Source organism: Bactrocera neohumeralis, chromosome 4 (assembly GCF_024586455.1).
Source record: "Bactrocera neohumeralis isolate Rockhampton chromosome 4, APGP_CSIRO_Bneo_wtdbg2-racon-allhic-juicebox.fasta_v2, whole genome shotgun sequence".
NCBI classification, from domain to species: Eukaryota; Metazoa; Arthropoda; class Insecta; order Diptera; family Tephritidae; genus Bactrocera; species Bactrocera neohumeralis.
In genome coordinates, this window is record NC_065921.1 from 799,171 (window position 1) to 821,527 (window position 22,357).

At 36.7% G+C, this 22,357-nt stretch overlaps 1 protein-coding gene and 1 long non-coding RNA gene across 3 annotated transcripts in view; one reads left to right on the forward strand and one right to left on the reverse strand.

The window, feature by feature from the left end:
* The window catches only part of LOC126756318 (serine/threonine-protein kinase DDB_G0283821), a 39,423-nt gene that overhangs the window by 3,255 nt on the left and 13,811 nt on the right, over positions 1-22,357 (reverse strand). Inside the window, exons 1-2 of one of the 2 annotated variants that reach the window (XM_050469296.1) lie at positions 7,296-7,487; positions 838-2,595 (exon numbers count right to left, since the gene is read on the reverse strand). In XM_050469296.1, the coding sequence (XP_050325253.1) occupies positions 838-2,114 (1,277 nt within the window). In that variant the 5' untranslated portion in view covers positions 2,115-2,595; positions 7,296-7,487. Of the gene's footprint in view, positions 1-837; positions 2,596-7,295; positions 7,488-22,357 lie in introns of those variants that run through there. The other variant, XM_050469295.1, reaches the window with a different exon arrangement.
* Positions 13,606-14,789, forward strand: LOC126756328 (uncharacterized). Its single transcript, XR_007666574.1, has 3 exons — positions 13,606-13,859; positions 13,916-14,387; positions 14,470-14,789. It is a non-coding gene; the product is annotated as an uncharacterized LOC126756328 (long non-coding RNA).

Sequence of the window (22,357 nt, forward strand, 5' to 3'; positions counted from 1 at the left end):
CTAACTTAGCACACTAAGTGTGTCACAACACAAATTCACTAAAAGTATTTCCCTGAGGGGCTCGTATGTGAACACACCGAAAGTGATATATTTACATTTAAAGAGTATATTTACAAATATATACATAAGTGAGACTCTGCATTTTTGCGAATTAACGTCAAACTGTCTGTCCGCTCTCCCCAAGGTTGGCAAACCTAAGGCGTTGATAAATATGAATATAGCCAAAATATAAACTATGTATGTAGTTAAATCAAGAGAGAACGGGTTGCCCACCTTCAAATAGAAGGGCGACGAACGAATAATACTCAAGGGTTGGATGCCTTTTATTTCAACTAATGCCAATTTATCCACTTTTTGGCGTTTAAAGGCATAATATCATACGGCTTGGTTGGTACCAAATGATCATTACGTTAATGTTCAGTTCCGAACCATACTCTTCCTTATGCCATCCGCTATTGTTATGGGCAAATTTTATTACGCAAATTGTACGAGCCGAATGACGTTTAAAGACTTTCACAAATGCACGGTGAATTTCATTCTAAATATTTTTGACGATAAAAATAGAATTTTTGTTTGGCAGTCACTCATACACTCGACTACATGCTTATGTACATACATACATACGTATGCACATTTACAATTTTATAAGCGCAAATTCATATTTCTATAAAATACTAACGGAACAATGTTGTCTGAAATTTCTTGACGATTTTCGCTATCAAATAAAGGTATTTTAAAGATATACAATGCTTTCTCAATCGAAACTTTGTTTGAAACTTAAAGAGAAGACATTACTGAGGTAAGTCGAATACTCGTATTATAAATGCGCAGACTTACCACAAGAACTTATTTTCCACTTCGGGTGACTCTGCGGTCGGGTTGTGTGTTTGCCTTTGTATCTTCTTATATATTAGTTTGTGAGAGTTGATAGCCGAAATAGTTTTACTACGCGAATGATCACTAATGTTTAAGTTGTTACTCGCACTCGCACTCGCACTTTCACTTTCAAATTTGCTATTATTATTCTTATTAATATTACAAGTATGTTTACAACAATTAATAATTTTATTACAATCACAGTGTATTGGTAAATTAGCACTAATAATTTGTATTATTATTGCGGAGGTACCTCCGATAACTTCACCATAAGCGCATAAATCTTCAGTTATTTTCAATTCACTAACACTATCGAACTGGTGTTTATTGATGAAAATCTCTTGATTTTCACTGGCGCTTCTTAAACGCGGATCACGTGGTGTATAGTGTAGAAATACTTTATTCGATTTACTGCCGTTATTGTAAGTACGATGATTGTTCGACGAGAAGGAGTTATTATTAAAAAGTCGTAATTGTACAAAGGCGGCCACCGTGATGTTGTTTTGGTTATTTACTGATGGTAATAATGAATAGAGGGGGGCTTCAGGGATAGCTTTACTAATGCGTGGGATTTGATTGGTTAACGCTGTTGTTGTTGTCTCGATTATAGATTTTATTATATTATTGCTGTTGCTGCTATTGTTGTTATTATTATTGTTTTCTAACACTGTTCTAATAGCTCTTAATATTTTTGATAATATTACAGTTAATTCTGTTCCACTGTCAGTTGCTACTGTTGCTGTTGTTGTTGTTGTTGGCTTATAAAGTGATTTTATGCGAAAGTCATTCATCAAGAATACTAACTTCGATTTAACCGCGTTGTGGTGGAAATGTTGGACGCGTAAATTAATAAGCGATGCAATGAAAATAAATACAATGTCGATGAATAACGGAGACACCGTCGATGGCGACAACGATGTGGATACTAAAAATGCGATGGGCACACACTCGACTATTAATTGGCTAGAATATTGCTTTGGGTTAAAGGCTACAGTTGTTTCTGCTACACTGCTGCTGCTGCTGCTATTGTTATTGTTGTTCTTTTTGTATCTGCTGCTGCTGCTGGGCGCTAAGGCTGCTACGAATGTTGTTTTTGCTGGCGTTTTAGCTGCAACTATTTCTGCTGACAATTGGTGTCTGACGAGCTTCGCTTTGAATTTGGTTGCACTATTGCAGTGCGGCGTCGTCAGCTCCAACAACGTCTTTGGCAGAATCACAAGCACCGATAGAATCCACATGCGGCAGGTAGATTTCCCTTGGCTGAGCGTATTGACCAATTAAAAATGTATACTCGTATAGTTCACCAAAAATGGCTCAAGTATTTTACATTAAATTTTGTAGCAAAATTTCTTTTTCTTATGATTATTGCATTATTTTGTTTTAGTAAAAAAAAACGAGAACAAACTAAAAAACAAAATAAAAATAATTCAAATTGTTTCTTCGCGACTGTCTCACAGCAGTGTTGTTTATCTAATGAGTGTGTGAGATTTATTTTTATTTATATTGACTTTTGCAATTCAACTGCGTCTTTTTCACTTCGTTGTTTTTGTTATTTTTCTTTTGTTACCACATCTATTTGGCGTGTGTCAAATGCACTGGCAATCTTGCTGGGTCGGGTTCATTGTTGAAAATCGGGTTTATTCTACAAAGTAGCAAAATAAATTGCGAAAGTATAGTTGACGAGCTCGTTGGAAATGACTAATAAGCGCTGTTGGTCAACTGTAAAGAACGGTAAAATCAAATATAAGTAACAGATTTTTCATTTGTTTTCAATTATGGATTTTATGTGGATATATGTATGTTTGTACGTATGTATTTGGCTTTGGCATTTTGCGATTATACAATACTTGAAACATTATGTATTTATACAATCAAATTATTGGCAATCCCCACTGAATATAAAATTCCCTTCCAGCAGCCTATATCATATTACAAAAGTAATGGTTTAATAAAATGAGTATAACGGTCTACTTAAATATCTACATATGTATGTGTTCTTTCTAGTATTTTTTTCATTTCCGGAAGCTTCTTTAAAGTGCAGGGTTTGGCTAAGTCTACATTTTGCTGCTTCTTATTAATAAAAGATCTGCATTGCAGTGCTGCCACCTTTTTTGGGCCAAACTGGTAACCATGCTACAACTAAAAACTAACTCATACTACTTAGTTTATTCATGTAATCTATAACAATAAAATTCAATTATAGTATGGCGTTATAAATTCCTTACTTTGCAAATGAAGATTTTAGATTATTACAATATCTTTTGGAATATTGCTCAAACGATTCGTACTATATTTTCCCTGAACATACATACATAATGAATGTGAACCATTATCAGCCAGATGGGAATGAATGACAATTATATCGTTAGCTTCCCTTGAGTCACCACAAGCCAGACAGCGCAAGCGCAAGTGATCGTTTTGCGTAAAGGCAACTACAAATTGTCCACAGTTTTTCATAATAGATATCTTGATTGAGATATTACCAAAATAATGTCCATGTCCGGTCATTGGAACGTACTCATATACGGTTATAGGAATTGGTTTTATATGCAACTATAATTATAAATTTATAACTGTGCGAATTGGGGAATTTCACTGCATATCGACCAGAAATTTTGCACCCGTCCGTTTCTCACCAAGACGCTGCTCATTTGTCGAAACCACTGATATGGGACCACTATAGCATATAGCTAGCATATAAGCCAAACGATCGGAATCAAGTGCTTGTGTAGAAGCTTTGTCTTTTGACGAGATATTTTCAAGAAATTTGGCATGGACCATGATAAAGTACAAGGATACAAACCCAAAATTAATTGTTTAGATCGACCTACTATTGCATATATGTATGTACATAGCTTGCCATATAAACTGACCGATCAAAATAAAGATAAAGATCTTTTTATTCTCTTTTATGCTATAAAAAAAATGCACCTCTGACCATATGGCTGCTGAAGCAGTTGCAAGTAAATGTAAATACAAACCAAAAGTTTATTTTTGCTATTTTTATTGCTTCGAAAAAATTCAAGAAGAATGGGGAAATCGCAGTGCATCATAAGCTGCTTTATTTTTGCACAATACTGTCCATACACACAAACAACAGCGCATACCAGTATTGCATTCTATCAATCAAAATCCGATTGGCGATTTGCAGATTTAGCCTTTGGAAATATTTACTTATATGCTAAGTTCAATGCTCGAAATATGGGGCAGTAAATTTTTTCGCAATTTCCAAATATTGGTCTGATTAGGTGTACAATTAATAAATCGTTTACATTCAAATTTGTGGACATGAATTTCCTTACTTCAAAAATAGCAGATTCCGCTTTTCAGACTTAAAATATTAATTTTAGAGTGTTCACCATGCTTTCCGGCAAACTTGTTTTCCATTTTTTCAAATCTTCGGAGCGAACTAGTTGTTGTGGTGTTTGAAAACTTAAATATTACCATTTCAATTTCACTAGAACCTTGAGCTTGTCTAGTTTTAACTATATTTAAGATTGTATTACTTGTTGTTAGGCTTTGAACAAGCAGACTCAATAAATAAAAAATTATTTGTTTATATCAGTATTAAAGCCATATATCACAGTTTATCTCTGTAACCTCATTCATTAAGATATGTATACATATATGTATGTATAGTTAGTAGATAAATATACAAAAAAGGGGTAGTTTTATGAGTTGCTTGTAAATAAATAATAAATAAATTAATAAATTAATAGGATATTATATTTATCTTAGACGAAGTATGGAGAACAAGCGGCAACGAAAGCTTGTTTTCCTAACACAATTGAAAAAAATCGTTTTTAACCTTTAGCCACCTAACGTCTTTTTTAGACACTCTACCACCTAACGTCGGTCAAAGTTAACTTCATTTTAGTGTTTAAAGTATAAATATAATAATAAAACACGCAAAAACCGCCCATAACTCTTTTGTACCTTTTATTTAATATTAACAAAAAATTAACTTAAAAGAAGTTTCATACTGCAATAACATTTTTTATTCAATGTTATACGAATTTTGTAAGAAAACGTAGATACTTTTATAAAATGAGATCTAATTAAAAAAAAAAATATTCGAACTTAAAATTTTTTTCTTTTTTTTTATAACTTAAAAACATGGACTTCAATAATAAATTGTTTTAGGCGCGAATAAATCGCAATTAAAATAAAATTGCTACTTGCCAACAATCACAATTTTTGGCGGCATGGTATGCACATTTTTTGGGAACATTCGATACAAATTGGATTTTTGCATTCAAAACACATGTGGAATGTCTTGCGTTTCTTTTTGGGATCACATAGTGAACAGGTTTTACGTTTTTCAAATTTTTCTACGTTGTCGGCTAGCAATGTACTGGGTACCTTGATCCATTTTCAGTACATGGCGAATAACGCCTTGAAGTTCTCTGTGTAATCCATTCTGGTATGCACGGCGTTCTAAATGTGGTTTCACGAGATCTTCAGCTAATTTCTTCATAAAATTAAACCGAAGTACCTTTTCCTGTGTTTGGTTCATCTTGCTTACGATATATGCATTTACAGCAGAAATATCTAGCATTCTATAGATGATCGCCATTGGCCATCTCTGCGTTCGCCGAGAAGTGGAGTAAATGGCACATTTTTGATCCAGCATGTCTACTCCGCCTTTTGTGCTGTTATAAAACATTACCATTTCTGTTTTTTTAGTATTAGGATCAATGTTGGAAGTATGATACATGCTGGACAGAATAAGGATGGATTTGTTAGCCTTTGGCACAAAAGATGCCAATGTTGCATCGGACGTGAATCCAAAAATGAAAGAACCAACTTTTCGATGACGACTAGGGAAAAAGTTAGGAGAATTTCTCGTTTGTTCTTTTTAAGGGTACCCACGAGGGTCAGCTGCTTTTTCTTCAAAATGTTCATAAGCTCAACTGAAGTAAACCAATTATCGGTTTTTATATTTCTGTTGGTGCCTTCAATCGAAGATATCAATCTCAAAACAGCCTGGGTAGGTTTGCCTAGTTTATGGTACTCAACAGGTAAGCCTTCACTGTCAGAGTCCTTTCCCAAGTATAGGTAGGCATTCAAAAGGAACCCTGTTGTGGCGCCAGTAATGCACATAATTTTAAGGCCATATTTATGAGGTTTCTTTGGCATAAACATTGTGAACCTGCACTTTCCGCGAAAAGCCACTAACATTTCGTCTATGCAAGCGTAGGTACCAATTGAACAAACTTCTTTGCAGTTCTCCATGAACATATAAAACAGGTGAGATATCGGTGCTGCTATATCTGTCAGACGTCGTTCACTTCGAGTGCAGGCATCATCAAAACGAATACAATTAAGGAGAACTTCAAATCTGTTTTTGCTCATTATACAACGGTAAATTTCTCTACCAGTTCCGTCCGTGCTGTACCAACTTAAGTAATGTGTATGGTTTTCTTTAAAAATTGATGTATAGTATAGCAAACCAATAAAAGCTCTAAGCTCAATTATATCTAAATCCTGAACACATGTTTTGTTTTGATAGTTAGGCCTCATTTTTCTGATTTTTTCGTTTGTGTGCCGTATAATTTCGTCTAACATATCATTTTTTTTTTTAAATAAATTCCATAAATCTAAGGGTTTTGTATTTCTGTGCAACACATCTCTGAAGAGAGGTTTGAGACCAGGTACGTCTCGTACAATGTTATGCTGCGCAGTTCTTGACCTTGAAATCGCGGGAAAAGCAGACCAACGAAACCGGTTCTTACCGAAATAACTCCTATACCTTGCCAGTGGTATATCGTCGTCAGAAGACGAACACTCGATCGCGTTTTCTTTCTCACGCGATCTGACTCATTTAGTTCTATTTCCGATTCTGGCTGACATTCGCCATCAATTACATGGTCTACAGGAGCGTCTTTTATGTCACTGCAGTCTTAATTTGGTAATTCATTGCAACTTCCTTCAAACTGCGACTCCGAGTCCAACTCTTGCAGCCATCTACCGATGTTTTGATCATGCGAAAACATAATAACTCTATAAGACCACAAAAAAAATTATTGGCACTAAAATTCCATAAACACCTAACGTCGGTCACCATGACCGCAAGCAAAAATGTTTTACCTCTAGTTTTTGAATTGGTACACGAGAGAAAAGAAAAAGTTCATAGACGGACAACTGCGCAGCTTGCATAATAACGGGAATATTTAAAAAATAAAAAACGGTAGAGTCACTGAGACCGGCGTTGGGTGGCTAAGGGTTAAGAATCATATGTTTACATACTTATGTACATACATAATACCATATTTCACATACACTAGCACCTTAAACTCTGCAACACATCAACACCACGTGACTTAGTCTAAAAATAAAATTATTTTCTATCCTTTATTTTTACAACCGCGACTTTATGAAAAGGTAATGACCATATATTATTTATGTTGTTACATTACATTTGTTTCGATTCCGGTCCACGTATACTCATTCATTCACACGCACGAAACCTGAGTATGTTTTACTCCCCGAGGAGTTATTGGCTCACTCAACGCCGCAGTCGCCTTACCGGCATTCTGCAATAAATCTGTTTCGTCATGTACATTTCTTACTGTTAACTGCCGATTGGACTATTTGATGGGCCTACTCCATGCCGCGAGTAACCGTATAACAAGACTGAAATAATTCAGCACGTTATTAGATCGGCTAAGCGCCGCAAAAAACTATTCTCCATAAAACCTTAACAAAGGCCTATGTATGTATGTATGTATATCTACTAGTACGCGTTTGTGTGAGTGTGTGAAGATGATGATAAGCTTATACGTTGAAAGATCGGCTGATGGCAGAAGGGAAGTGAAGTCGGCAGAGCCAGAATGCCTCTCCAGTGAAACAACAAACTAAACTCGCGCCTGTCAGAAATTTTACAGTTTGATATAAACTTTTTCGAACTAAAATAAACTAGTCTAAAAAGGACTGTTTTGCGCTATTTCTAGATTGATTTTTCAAAGCGCCATTTTTGTTTGACTTCTAATTATTGAATCGTTTTAACATTAATTAAAATGTACAAAATTCCCCAATACGGACAGTCCTTATAACCGGAAAGCTCTCATAAATGGACAAAATTCATAATATTTTCATACAAAATTCATATTCCAATTCCTATAACCGGATATGAGAACATACCAATGACCGGGCATGGACACTATTTTGGTAATATCTCGTTCAAATTATATTTGATAAACGGAAAATATTTTAATAGTTCCCGATTTTTGAATTTCTATTAATTTGTGGTGTTTGAAATCAGTTTTTTAAGAACAATATGCAAAATGATCACAGCAAACCAATTGACTTGCGCTGCCACCGTTTGGCTCGCGGTGGCTCAAGGGAAGCTAATGTTACGTACAATAATTGTCATTAAATCCCTTTTGGCTTATAATGGTTCGCATTTATTATATTAGTTCAGTGGAAATATAGTTCTGAATTGCAGCTTCGGACTCTAAAAACACGTTTTAAACACAGTCTACTCCCCCATGTCCATGTGGACAGCTCCCTTAGCCGGAAAAAAACACTGTGACGGTGGGTGCCCGATTATGAGGAACTTCACTGTACACTGAGTGCGTGAAAACGCTTTGTTGTTTCAACGACAAATCGTTGTCAATTGTGGGTTTTGAAATAATTTTGAAATATCATTCTTCATTGTTGAGATTAGCCTATTGGCTGAAAGAGCAGCTCATTGAACTCGCTCGCCGTTCAATTCTATTTGCTTAATTTCTCATGTGGAATCGTGTGTGCCTATTTTTAAGTGTTCATTTATTTGCTTATAGTTGTTGACACTAATTTAATAACTGTTCTTATCGGCGAACGTCATTTTATGTGAACATATGAATATACATACATATGTATGTATGTGGCTTGGTTCGACTATTGTAAAACTTTTAGCGATGGTGATTTTGTTACTATTTCTATTTTCTCTGATTGTTTTGCGTGTTTCACTACGATTATGAAGGTGATTATTGTTTATGTATTTAACAAAGGGCCACGCGCCTCACTGTCTTATGTTCATAGTGCGAGAGTGATATTTGAAGATATCGACTTTCGGGGTTAGATTTTGCCGCATTCCGAAATTACTACTTAGGGAAATTGCTTGGTATAAGAGTGCAATTTACACAAATAAGGAAGGACTAAGTTCGGGTATAACCGAACATTTCATACTCAACTTCCAACTTGCAAGGATTAAAGCCGTTGTAATACCTTCAGGTACATAAGGCTTGTTAGTTATATGGGGCCTTATAACTCGATTTTATTCATTAACAAATATGCACCGTTATTAAGAAAACCCGTTCTCTCAATTTCAATTTTATTAAGATAAACGCCGGAAGTTCGAAAATCATTTTATTAGGTTTATGGGGGTTAAGGGAAGTATTGACTCGATTCAACCCATTTTAACACACACGCATACACACAATCATCAGGAGAGGATTCAAAATTTCAATTATAAGCATATCTCACACATTGTCCGACAATTTAGGTAAAAAGTCAACTATAAGCACCAATGTCTCTGTGTATTTAGCTATTGATCTATCGCGCTTTTAGTAATTTGTAACATTACCGTTAGGAGTGGGCGGGATTGTCATCCAATTTCATCCTTTTTCACACTGTCGGCAGAAGCTCTTATAATATTTTCTGTAAGCGAATTTGGTTGTTATAGCCACAGACATTCGGATTTCAATTCGTCTTGTCATCCTGATTATTTATATTCACCCTGTCAAGAAATGTATCGGGAATTCTTCATTCCCCCCCCCCAATCTCCCGCTTATATGAAAGACAGGTAATTTTTTTTCCTAGGTTGTTACAACTGTCCTTAATATGATGCCAAAAATTAGTGTCAACCAATTCACCTGATATGGCCCCCTGTGACTTTACCTTTCTCCACACTGAAATATCCACTTCGGGGAACACCCTTCGACTCAACTGAAGACATCAAAACAAATTTGACGCGCGAGCTGAAGGCTCGGAAAGTGCCTATAAAAAAATGTTTTGACGATTGGAAGAAGCGTTAGCACATGTGCTCTCGATACATTCTTGACAGGGTGTATGTGCATCTTCTTCTTCTTAATTGGCGTAGACACCGCTTACGCGATTATAGCCGAGTTAACAACAGCGCGCCAGTCGTTTCTTCTTTTCGCTACGTGGTGCCAATTGGATATTCCAAGCGAAGCCAGGTCCTTCTCCACTTGGTCCTTCCAACGGAGTGGAGGTCTTCCTCTTCCTCTGCTTCCCCGGCGGGTACTGCGTCGAATACTTTCAGAGCTGGAGTGTTTTCATCCATCCGGACAACATGACCTAGCCAGCGTAGCCGCTGTCTTTTAATTCGCTGAACTATGTCAATGTCGTCGTATATCTCGTACAGCTCATCGTTCCATCGAATGCGATATTCGCCGTGGCCAATACGCAAAGGACCATAAATCTTTCGCAGAATTTTTCTCTCGAAAACTCGTAACGTCGACTCATCGGTTGTTGTCATCGCCCAAGCCTCTGTACCATATAGCAGGACGGGAATTATGAGTGACTTATAGAGTTTGGTTTTTGTTCGTCGAGAGGGGACTTTGCTTCTCAATTGCCTACGCAGTCCGAAGTAGCACCTGTTGGCAAGAGTTATCCTGCGTTGGATTTCTAGGCTGACATTGTTGGTGGTGTTTACGCTGGTTCCAAGATAGACGAAATTATCTACGACTTCAAAGTTATGACTGTTAACAGTGACGTGAGAGCCTAGTCGCGAGTGCGACGACTGTTTGTTTGATGACAGGAGATATTTCGTTTTGCCCTCGTTCACTGCCAGACCCATTTTCTGTGCTTCCTGGTCCAGCCTGGAGAAAGCAGAACTAACGGCGCGGGTGTTGAGGCCGATGATATCGATATCATCGGCATACGCCAGCAGCTGTACACTCTTTTAGAAGATGGTACCTTCTCCATTTAGTTCTGCAGCTCGAACTATTTTCTTCAGAAGCAGGTTGAAGAAGTCGCACGATAGGGTTTCGCCTTGTCTGAAACCTCGTTTGGTATCGAACGGCTCGGAGAGGTCCTTCCCGATCCTGGCGGATCTCTTCGTGTTGTTCGCCGTATTAGTTTCGCGGAGATACCAAATTCAGACATCGCGGCATAAAGGCAGCTCCTTTTCGTGCTGTCGAAAGCAGCTTTGAAATCGACGAAGAGGTGGTGTGTGTCGATTCTTCTTTCACGGGTCTTTTCCAAGATTTGGCGCAAGGTGAATATCTGGTCGGTTGTTGATTTCCCAGGTCTGAAGCCAAACTGATAAGGTCCAATCAGTTTGTTGACGGTGGGCTTTAATCTTTCACACAACACGCTCGATAGAACCTTATATGCGATGTTGAGCAGGCTAATCCCACGGTAGTTGGCGCAGATTGTGGGGTCACCTTTCTTATGGATTGGGCATAGCACACTTAAATTCCAATCGCCGGGCATGCTTTCGTCCGACCATATTTTACAAAGAAGCTGATGCATGCTCCTTATCAGTTCTTCGCCGCCGTGTTTGTATAGCTCGGCCGGCAATCCGTCGGCCCCTGCCGCTTTGTTGTTCTTCAGGCGGGCAATTGCTATTCGAACTTCTTCATGGTCGGGTAATGGAACGTCTGCTCCATCGTCATCGATTGGGGAATCGGGTTCGCCTTCTCCTAGCGTTGTGCGTTCACTGCCATTCAGCAGGCTGGAGAAGTGTTCCCTCCATAATTTAAGTATGCTCTGGGCATCGGTCACTAGATCACCTTTGGGGGTTCTACAAGAGTATGCTCCGGTCTTGAAACCTTCTGTAAGCCGCCGCATTTTTTCGTAGAATTTTCGAGCATTACCCCTATCGGCCAGCTTATCAAGCTCTTCGTACTCACGCATTTCAGCCTCTTTCTTTTTCTGTCTGCAAATGCGTCTCGCTTCCCTTTTCAACTCTCGGTATCTATCCCATCCCGCACGTGTTGTGGTCGATCGTAACGTTGCGAGGTAGGCAGCCTGTTTTCTCTCCGCTGCGACACGGCACTCCTCGTCGTACCAGCTGTTCTTTTGCACTTTCCGAAAACCAATGGCTTCGGTTGCAGCTGTACGTAAGTAGTTTGAAATGCCGTCCTACAGTTCCCTTATACCGAGTTGTTGACGAGTGCTCTCAGAGAGCAGGAGTGCAAGCCGAGTAGAAAATCGTTCGGCTGTCTGTTGTGATTGCAGCTTCTCGACGTCGAACCTTCCTTGTGTTTGTTGGCGCGCGTTTTTTGCTGCACAGAGGCGGGTGCGAATCTTGGCTGCAACAAGATAGTGGTCCGAGTCGATGTTAGGACCTCGGAGCGCACCCACATCTAAAACACTGGAGACGTGTCTTCCGTCTATCACAACATGATCGATCTGGTTGGTAGTTTTTCGATCCGGAGACAGCCAGGTGGCTTGATGAATCTTTTTATGCTGGAATCTAGTACTACAGATAACCATATTTCGGGCCCCGGCGAAGTCAATCAGCCTCAATCCATTGGGGGATGTTTCGTCGTGGAGGCTGAATTTACCGACCGTAGTGCCAAAGATACCTTCTTTGCCCACCCTGGCGTTAAAGTCGCAAAGCACGATTTTGACATCGTGGCGGGGGCAGCTCTCGTAAGTGCGCTCCAAGCGCTCATAGAAGGCATCTTTGGTCACATCGTCCTTCTCCTCCGTCGGGGCGTGGGCGCAAATCAGCGATATGTTGAAGAACCTCGCTTTGATGCGGATTGTGGCTAGACGCTCATTCACCGGAGTGAATGATAGTACTCGGCGACGGAGTCTCTCTCCCACCACTAAACTTGCGCTCCTTTATATGGCCACTGTAGTAAATGTCACAAGGACCTACTCGTCTCTGTCCTTGTCCCGTCCATCGCATTTCTTGGATGGCGGTGATGTCAACCTTTAGTTCTTTAGTCCATCAGAGTCCGGACATTCCAGGTGCATGCCCTCAAATCGTAGTCCTTATTTCGTTTGCCATGGTCGTCATCAAAAGGGGGGTCTCTCATCCGAGGCTGATTGTTGCTTTCATTGGTAAGATTTTTTACGTGGCGGGTCCCAAACCCAGCGCACAACCCTGCGGAGGGGATGTTTCGCCTTCTCACATTAGCTCGCCTTCGAACGGATGTTCTTAGGCTACCCAGAGGATACTTGGTCAAAGACCGGAAGTAGTGAGCTGCTTGAGCCATATGTAAAAGAATCGTTTCTGGCCACTCCCAAGTGAATGGCGTTCAGAGAACTTTCCTCACCTGCGTGAACTTCTACACATGACTCTATATATGCATATGTACATACATATATACAACTAGGTGATACAAACAACCGTTTGAGGAACAAAACTATTATACTCTGCAGCAACAAGTTGAAAGAGCATAATTATACATATGTACATACATATGTCGGTGTGACAATAAAAAATATATAACACTTTAAAGTAGCGTTATTTGAATTATGTCTCTCTGCGATTCCTTATCTTGAATTTATGGCATGCTGTGGAATGTTTTAGAGGCCGCTTCTTCTAAGAAACTCGAACTAGCCCTCGCACCGTCGTTTTTATATCGGCTGATTCGTACGAGTATTTGTTGTAGTTATATTGCATACAGTAATTTGTGATACATATTATTAAATAATAAATAAATATACTTTAGATTTGATTAACATATCTGATGAGCTTTTGATTTATGGAGATATGGAACAGTTAACTTGAAAATGAGAGAAATTGACACACGTCTGAGAAATCCCTTTCAGGCGTGTTTAAATGACTACAGTAGGTGCAAGTGGTACTCACACTTGTTGATACGTGATAATTTTCATTCCGATTGCGTAAAGCCATACAAAATAGTCATATTCATATACATACATATGTATTTATTGTTGTAGTGAGCTGTTAGGTATGAGTAGTATAACAATCACAATTGCTTAATTCAATTTGTATACCCACGCAAAAAACGTTCCTGCGAAAATTTGAGAACCAGGTGGTCTTGTGAATTGGAGTGAGTATTTTGTGTTAATTATTGTGAAAAATTGTGTAAATAAAATATTTATTTAGTGATTTAGCCATTTCCGCCTGTCTGCCCCTCTGTATATAAGCACTAGTTTGCTCAGTTTTTGAGATATCGATCTAAAATTTTGCCCCCTCTTCCCCCCAGAAGCTGCTCCTTTTCGGAACCGTGGATATGGAATCACTTTAGCAGATAGCTGACATTCAAGCAGACGGATTAAAATCAGTATACGTTTTTTTATAAAAGATATTTTTTCATATTAAGGGTGTAAATTGTTGGACAAGAGTGCTATAACTAATGCTTCTTTGAAGGGTACTATTACCTCGGTGGAGCCGAGTTAATGTTGAAAAACAATCATTGCGGAATATTTTTCGAAATAGAAGATGACAAATTAAAAATATAATCCCTCATAAAAGATAAGAATTGTAAAATGTTATGGCAAAATAATGAAGATGTTAGGAATGGGAAAGATTGCAAAGCTTCGACGAATGAAGCCTCGAATCTCTCAATATTTTCTTGGTGAGTTAATTATTGGTTTTATAATTCATACTATTAATTCATGCAAATTTATTGGACAATGTTACTAATTATGCGGTTTTAGAAGCAGCTTCCCAAAATGAATTCGACAGGTAGACCTCAATGTAACTAGCACAATATCTAAAACTATGCAATTGAAAGTTGATCTGAGCCTCGGAGTGTAGACGCGAGAAACAATAATTTCGACAAAAACCCATGGAGGAAATGCATTTACCATACATTTCCGAACCATTTACATTAATAGTGTCATAACTCAAAAAGTATGATTTTTAAGTTGAGCATGTAGAAATGTGCGCAATTTAATAAACAGTCGAGATAAGAACGCGAATTTATTTCAATTGTTTTTTCGTTTGATTTCGTAATCACAACAATGACCCACCTTAGTAGTGCTAGGGCGGAGCTTGTTTGTTTTTGCAGATAGAACGAGATATTTTGTGTTACAACGATATTGTTAAATATGTAATTACTATACTTTCTTCATGACTTTTTTCTCAACAATAACGACACACTTATCTTATGACAGCGAAATTGCTTTATGTTTTTCACAAATAACGTCCTCATTCAAATTGGAAAACATTTATGGCCCAGAAAAAACTTTAGTACACCCTTTTTAGGCTACTTACGCTCAGATTTAAGGAGCTATACCAGTGTGACACTTAAAAAAAATTTTTTTTTGCTTTTTCGATAGTTTATATATTCAAAAATATCCGTGAAATCGGCACCGTCGTATCTTGAATAGTTTTGGAATGGCAGCGCTCAGAGGTGCAAACATATACATATAAGTGAAACTTTAAACGCGTTTTTCTCGAAACGACATTTTTCAAAATTGCTGACATCATAACTCAAAGAGAAATTGACAGATCGACTTCAAATTAAAACTGGGTATAGTTGAGTATGTACATTTGCTATACAATGGACTGCGATCTTTTTATATTGGTTGAAAATTGTCAATTTGGCATTATAAAAAACGACCATTTTTTCGTAAAAAAAAACGATTTTTTTTTTCAAAATTACGCCATTTTCTTAATTTTTGATTTTTTTTCAAAGATCGTAGTTCATTGTATAGAAATTATATTTAAGTTTAATAAACATTTTGAATTTTTTTGTTTCAGCTACTCATTCGACCGGAATCATGCCAGCAGTTGAGGCACTTTTTTCTCGGCACTTCCGCAGACAGCACGTTATTTTTCAATATTTTTGTACAAAAAAAAAATTTTAATATAGCTAAAAATATACTTTATTACGTCCATAGAACGTCGAAACATTCAATCTAGTACTTTCTTTTAAAAAACTTCACGAAAATCGCCTAATTTTTCATGCGTCACACTGGTATAGCCCCTTTATATATTTTAATTTATTCAATGGACTTATGGCTTATTTCGTAAATAAGAGACAATTGAAAACTATAAAACGCTCTCGTTAAAAATCGACTTTTTTGAGTTATGACACTATGCATGTGAGCGACATTCAAAAATTCTCAAATGTGTAAATTTCATCAGTTTGAACACACCACATTAACTATACAATCATGTCTATACATTTGATGTTTATGACTTTCGAACACTCCAAATATAATCGCAAACGTTCATAACGTTCAATCTACAATTCTGTAATTTTACATATTGAGGGTGATATTGATATTGCTGATATTGAAGCTTTGACTAAATAAATAGAATAATATGCGGGACATAAGAGGAACCACTATTTGTCTATCTGAATTTTACGAAACAAAATCAATATCTTAAATAGTGATTTGTTCTTATAATTTATTTCGAAAAAAAGGTTCCACTTACTGTACTGTTCCAACGCTTCCAAGTGCACTTGGACAGGTACGGGTACTTTAGTAAATACTCGTTACGGTGAATTAATGTCCAAAGAACGATTAGTTGCGCAGTTTATTGATAAGATATAGGAGACATACAGATAACTTATCGCGACGCTTATCTTTACAAATATTTTAAAGGCTTTTGCAAGCAATCGCGCATGCTTAAGTGAGTCTACACATCACTCTACTTAGGTACTTTAATGAACTGATAAGTTATTGCAGAAATTGGGTGATGAAGAGCCATTAAACCAACTCCCTCAAAATATAGAACAAACAGAGTATCATGGGGAATAAATATAATACGTTTGCAGGTTGTTTTTTTATATTTAGGGATTTGTTTACCCTATTGTTGAAATCTAGCAACTCACAACTTTATTATGGCGCAAGCTGTTAATGCAAGGTCGTCACTTGAACGACGCAGAACAGTAAATTCTGAGTGGTACACAACCATTTGATTGGCAGTTGTCTCTCCACTCTTCATCATGACAATGCGATCACACATCGACTGAAACACGTGGGTTTTTGAGCATTTAGAACTTCAATTAAAAATTAGACTAAGCGTTTAGAATGCATGGTTCGAGAGACCTCAATGAAAGTGGCAAAAGTGGCAAAAGTATTTCGACAATTGGTTCAAACGCATGCAAAAGCGTATAGATCTGAATGGAAAATATTTTGAAAAACAATAAAGCGATTTTTGATGATTCTTGTTTGTTTTTGTTCTCTAATCATGAAATATAAAAGACAACCCTTGTATAATAAATTAGCCTCCATTAATTAGATCTCATGATATGGGTTTCGAGTACTAAGTGATTGCTACACTTGCTCTAATAACAATAATACACTATAAAATATAAAAATTATTTAATTGTCTGATAAAGCGAGAACTTGATTCCACTATTTATGACTTATATATTTCAGAGATCCTTTTTCGTTTCATTACGAATGTATGTACCTTTATACGTAAGTTCTTATTGGGTGTAATGCTGTTAAAAGTGCGTATATATTTTATTATCTGGAACACTATACGCGATAAGAGTTATGTGTGCATACATACTTGAGTACAATAATCATATAACAGCCAAAGGCAACATTTCAAAAGCAACATTTTAAATACCTGTACACGAAAATAGTTCCACTTTTAATTGAAATAAGGTATCTCAACGTAAATGAGTGTTCTGTTATGGTATGGTATGGTATGATGGTGGTGAATGATGGTATAGAAATCGAAGAACCTCAATTGCATGAATTTTTACCTTTTCATATTTCATCCAAACCTACAACCTATCATACTGGTTAACAACTCCTCCTGACTCCTGTCTTATGTAATGATATACATAATAATGGAAATTTCAGGCAACTGCCAGTTTCCCACAGCATATTGCGAGTTTTGTGGTATGAATACTTTTAACATATTTAAGAAACGTTGCATTCTTATAAGTTGATAGATTATATGTATATTATTCCTTTTTATTTTATTCCATAGTTATTTGGTCTGTAGGAACGACTGGCGTAATAATGAACTTTCAAACAAAGTTGCTCTTTGCAATTGGGTTATACGAGTGCTTGCATGAGTAATACTTTCTCCTCCCTTTGTTGGAAAATGAATACAGGACAAATTTGCATGTAAAACTGTGAACAAATTACAAATTACAATTTCAGAGTGATAATAATTTTGTTTACCTAACGGTTGTACGTATCACCTAAAACTAATCGAGAGAGATATAGGGTTATGGGTTATGTGTATATAAATGATTAGGATGACTAGAAACGTTAAAATCCGGGTAACTATCTGTCTGTCCGTGAAAGGGGCAGAGGTCTAAATTAGATGATGGGTGTGACACTGTCCACTTTTAGGTGAAATCACATATCTCGAGATTCGCCCAATCTATTTCAACAAAATTTGGTGTGTGACATTCAACTGTATTAAGGGTATGCCATTTTACGAGTATAACCAAAAATTGTTCAAATCCAACTAAAACTGTTCAAGTCCGTAGGTCCCGAATAATACCAGGACCTAATGTTGACTTTTACCGCAAATATAGGTCAATATGTGAGATATATAATTGAAATTTAGGGATAATCATTCTCAGACAATGCTATGTCCGTGCGACGAAAATGTGTTGAATCGGGTCAATACTTACTTAGATCCCTGATGTCTGTTACAAAGTGAAAAGCACATTTATTTAAAAATGTTTAAGAGAGAGAAAGTATTCGATATATTTAATCTAATTGCAAATATTTTCTTTAATTACCAAGCCAGGAGGTATAATAATGACATGAACTGAGGATTTTGTTGACCGTTGTTGTCGTGAACATTTGTAACTTAAATTGTCAATCTATTAATGCAGTACCCCGCCTAAACCAAAAACAATATAGCAACACCAACAACAACAGTAAAGCTCAATTTCATTTTTTTATAGTTGATTGATGTCAAACCGCATTAACCGCAGAGTTAATTGAGCGTAAGCTCAGTAGAAACATGAGCTGCTGTAATGCTTAGCTTTGTTATTGTATTCGTGAGTGCTACGCAAGTGATCTGGAATCACTTAATTAGTCAGAAAACGCATGAAGCGGATGGGTGGGCCAATCGTAAGAAGGTGCTAATCCATCTGAGGCTCGTGTGTAACTTTTCCGATTATTTTAAGGCGTGCAACAGTAAATACACAAACGTGTATGCAAGTCTACACATACATACCTTAATGTTCATAAGCTGTCCTAGGTTACATATGTACATGGGAAAAGAAAGGCAAATTGGGCACGGTCTAAATTAAAAAAAAAAATGTTTATATTGGAAAAATTTTTTTTGGGCAAAAACTGAAACTTCAGTTCAAAAAAAAAAGTGCAAACTGTTCAACATACATAGGACATAAGAAGTGCATTCAACAAATGAACACAACAAATTCCTAAAGTATTTTCAATTTGTGTTGCATTATTGTATATATGTAAGTCGATTTATTGAAACGGTTATATGAATGCATCTCAAAGTTTACTTTCAGTCTTATTCAATATTTATAATAATTATACTTAGCATTAACTTTTTTTCATTGCCAAAAAAGTGTTACACTCTTCGACTCTTCGAATAAAATAATCGAGCTAATTTTTTCATTCGGATCTCCTACTATACCATACACATACTAACATATATCGCTTGTGGGTATCAATGAAACAGTATTAATATTAACTGTTACTGACACGCCTGAATTCAGAAATAAAATCAATCTTGCTAGAAGTCTAATTATACCCAGGGTATATTAAGTTTGTCACGAAGTTTGTAAACCCAGAAGGAACCGTCGGTGACCCTATAAAGTATATATATAAATGATCAGTATGTTGAGCTGAGTCGATTTAGCCATGTCCGTCTGTCTGTATATATACGAACTAGTCCCTCAGTTTGTAAGATATCGTTTTGAAATTTTGCAAACGTCATTTTCTCTTCAAGAAGCTGCTCATTTGTCGGAGCGGCCTATAACATATAGCTGCCAAAAACTGAACGATCGGAATCAAGTTCTTGTATGGAAAACTTTCACATTTGATAATGTATCTTCACGAAATTTGGTATGAGTTATTGTTTATAGAAATAATGTAATATCGAAAGAAATTGTTCAGATCTGCTCACTATAGCATATAGCTGCCATACAAACCGAACGATTGGAATCAAGGGCTTGTATGGAAAACTTTCGCATTTGACGTGATATCTTCACGAAATTTGACATGGATTACTGCTTAAGGTAATAACATAATCTCCGAAAAAATTGTTCAAATCAGATTACTATATCATATAGCTTCCATACAAAATGGACACATAGTTACTAAAAGAAATACACCTGTGAAGGGTATATTCGCTTCGGTGCAGCCGAAGTTAACGTTTTTTCTTGTTTTAAACTGTGTGTGACCAATGCAATACCGATCTTACAGGCTTTATTTAACCGCAAATAGACCAACATAGATCTCCACTCACTTAAATTTTTGTAAGAAATTTGGAATGGCGAATAATGCCCCATAATTTTATTGAACATATGCCCGTATCTACATTATACATATGTATTTATATTTGAACTATGTACTTTGTACTCACACTTACACAAATACTTCTGCAGTATTTATGCAGAATGGCGTCAATTCACTGTAACTGCGGCCTATAAATTCAAACATTAAGGCCCAGTCGACATAAAAATGTAAATATATATGTAAATTTCATATTTACATAACCTTGAAAATTTTGTAAGTATTTACGAGCATATAAAACAATAAAATTGTTACCCTAAAATGTCTGCTTATTTTTGAATTATTCTCATTGCAATAGTTTTGGTTTAATCTACACTGCCAGTGTAAATGCAAAGATGCCGACAATATTAAACATTCCCACAGATTTTGCTTCGGCTAAATAATAAATTTATAAACGGTATTAAGGTCAACTATGAAAATGAGGTCATTTTATGTTGACATACTCTAGCTGTGCAACATTTGCCAACCCGCTGCCTCGTAAATCCACCAACGGGTCAAACAATCAAGGCGTTCTGTCTTCCAAATAGAATTCCTGCTCCAACACATAGCAAGCACTCTTTTGGGGAGGTTGGTGGCGATAATCAACACAACGTGTGACTAAGCAAAGTGGGACTCAAGGACAAATATACAATCTCATCTCATTACTGAACTTTCCATAAAAGAAATATGTAAAAAATCCTTGTTAAGCGATGAAGTGTGAATAGAAAAAAAGAAGAACAAGAGCACACACTCAAATGTTATCCCAAAAGCCGAACATTTCAGGCAGAAAATATCGGTTTAGAACTGCAGAACTGGCAAATACTAATAAATACTTGTAACTATACAGCATTGCAGGTTTTACATATTTTTCTTTTAACCGAAGCACTTTGTGAAATTAAAATCGGTTTTTTATTTTATTCCATTGCTGTTATATTTCGAACCATGTGTATGTATTTTACACTAATGAGTTGAGTGCCCATAATCCGCACACTTTTGGGAGCGCGCAACGTTGTTGCAGTGAAATGTTACAAAATTCTTTGCCCAGCCGAAAGCTATGCCAAGGGGAGAACAATACTATGTGTGTCACCACGTGTCTGAAGATATGCATGCTGGTGTGCTTTCCATAATTCATAAGGATAGGCCCAATATAGAATTATAACAATGCTGTGCTAAGTTGCAGCTTTCAGCGGAGGCCGAACAAAAAGGTGTGGAATGCATACAAATCTGAATTTATTTAGAATTCGTTTGTATTTTGTGTTAATTGCAATGCAGCAACTGTTTCGTACATATATCACGTAAAAAGGCTTCTAGGGTCTCATGACATTGCGAATGGGAATATGCAAACGCACGAGAGTTTCTAAAAGAGAAAGGCTCATATAATCTATGTATGTACATGTGTACAAAGCCGTTGCTTAACCACCCACACACGAATTTCACTTTAATTTATATAATGGAGAGCAGCAAAGGGAATCCTACTGATTCATTTAAAGCTGATGCAGTTATACCTCATACATATAGTGTGTATATACCCTTCAAGTGTTTTCCTACGGTCAGAGTGAAATCCTGCAACCGTTGTTATAATATACAAGGTGTGTTAAAAAAACGAGAATTTTCGTCCAATCTTAGCGGCTGCTACACTTTAGAAGCATTTGTATCAACATAAAAAATGTTTTTGACATACAAGTAAATACGGGTATTTTCTGGACACATCTCTTATATAATATACCATAAAATCATCTAAAACACATATAAGTATTTTATCTGTATTGGTGCCCTTTATCCTTGCTTATAGTCTTTAATGCGATGCTATTACTGATACATTTCTTACCAAACGTGTGGGGACTACAACTTTACCACCGACTCCAGATCATCTTATAGCTTCTACACGTGTACCTCTCTATAAACACTGTCGTTCGTCATGAGATCATATACAACACGCAAGGAAGGGCTAAGTTCGTGTGCAACCGAACATTTTATACTTTTGCAACTTGCCGCAATCAAAGCCAGAGCAAACGTGCGAAACGGAATCCAAGCAATTTTATATATACATACATACATATACTATATACATATGTATAACTCCACTGACCGACATATTCAGCATGAGGTTAGTTAGAAAAACGAAAACCATTATATGTAGTAT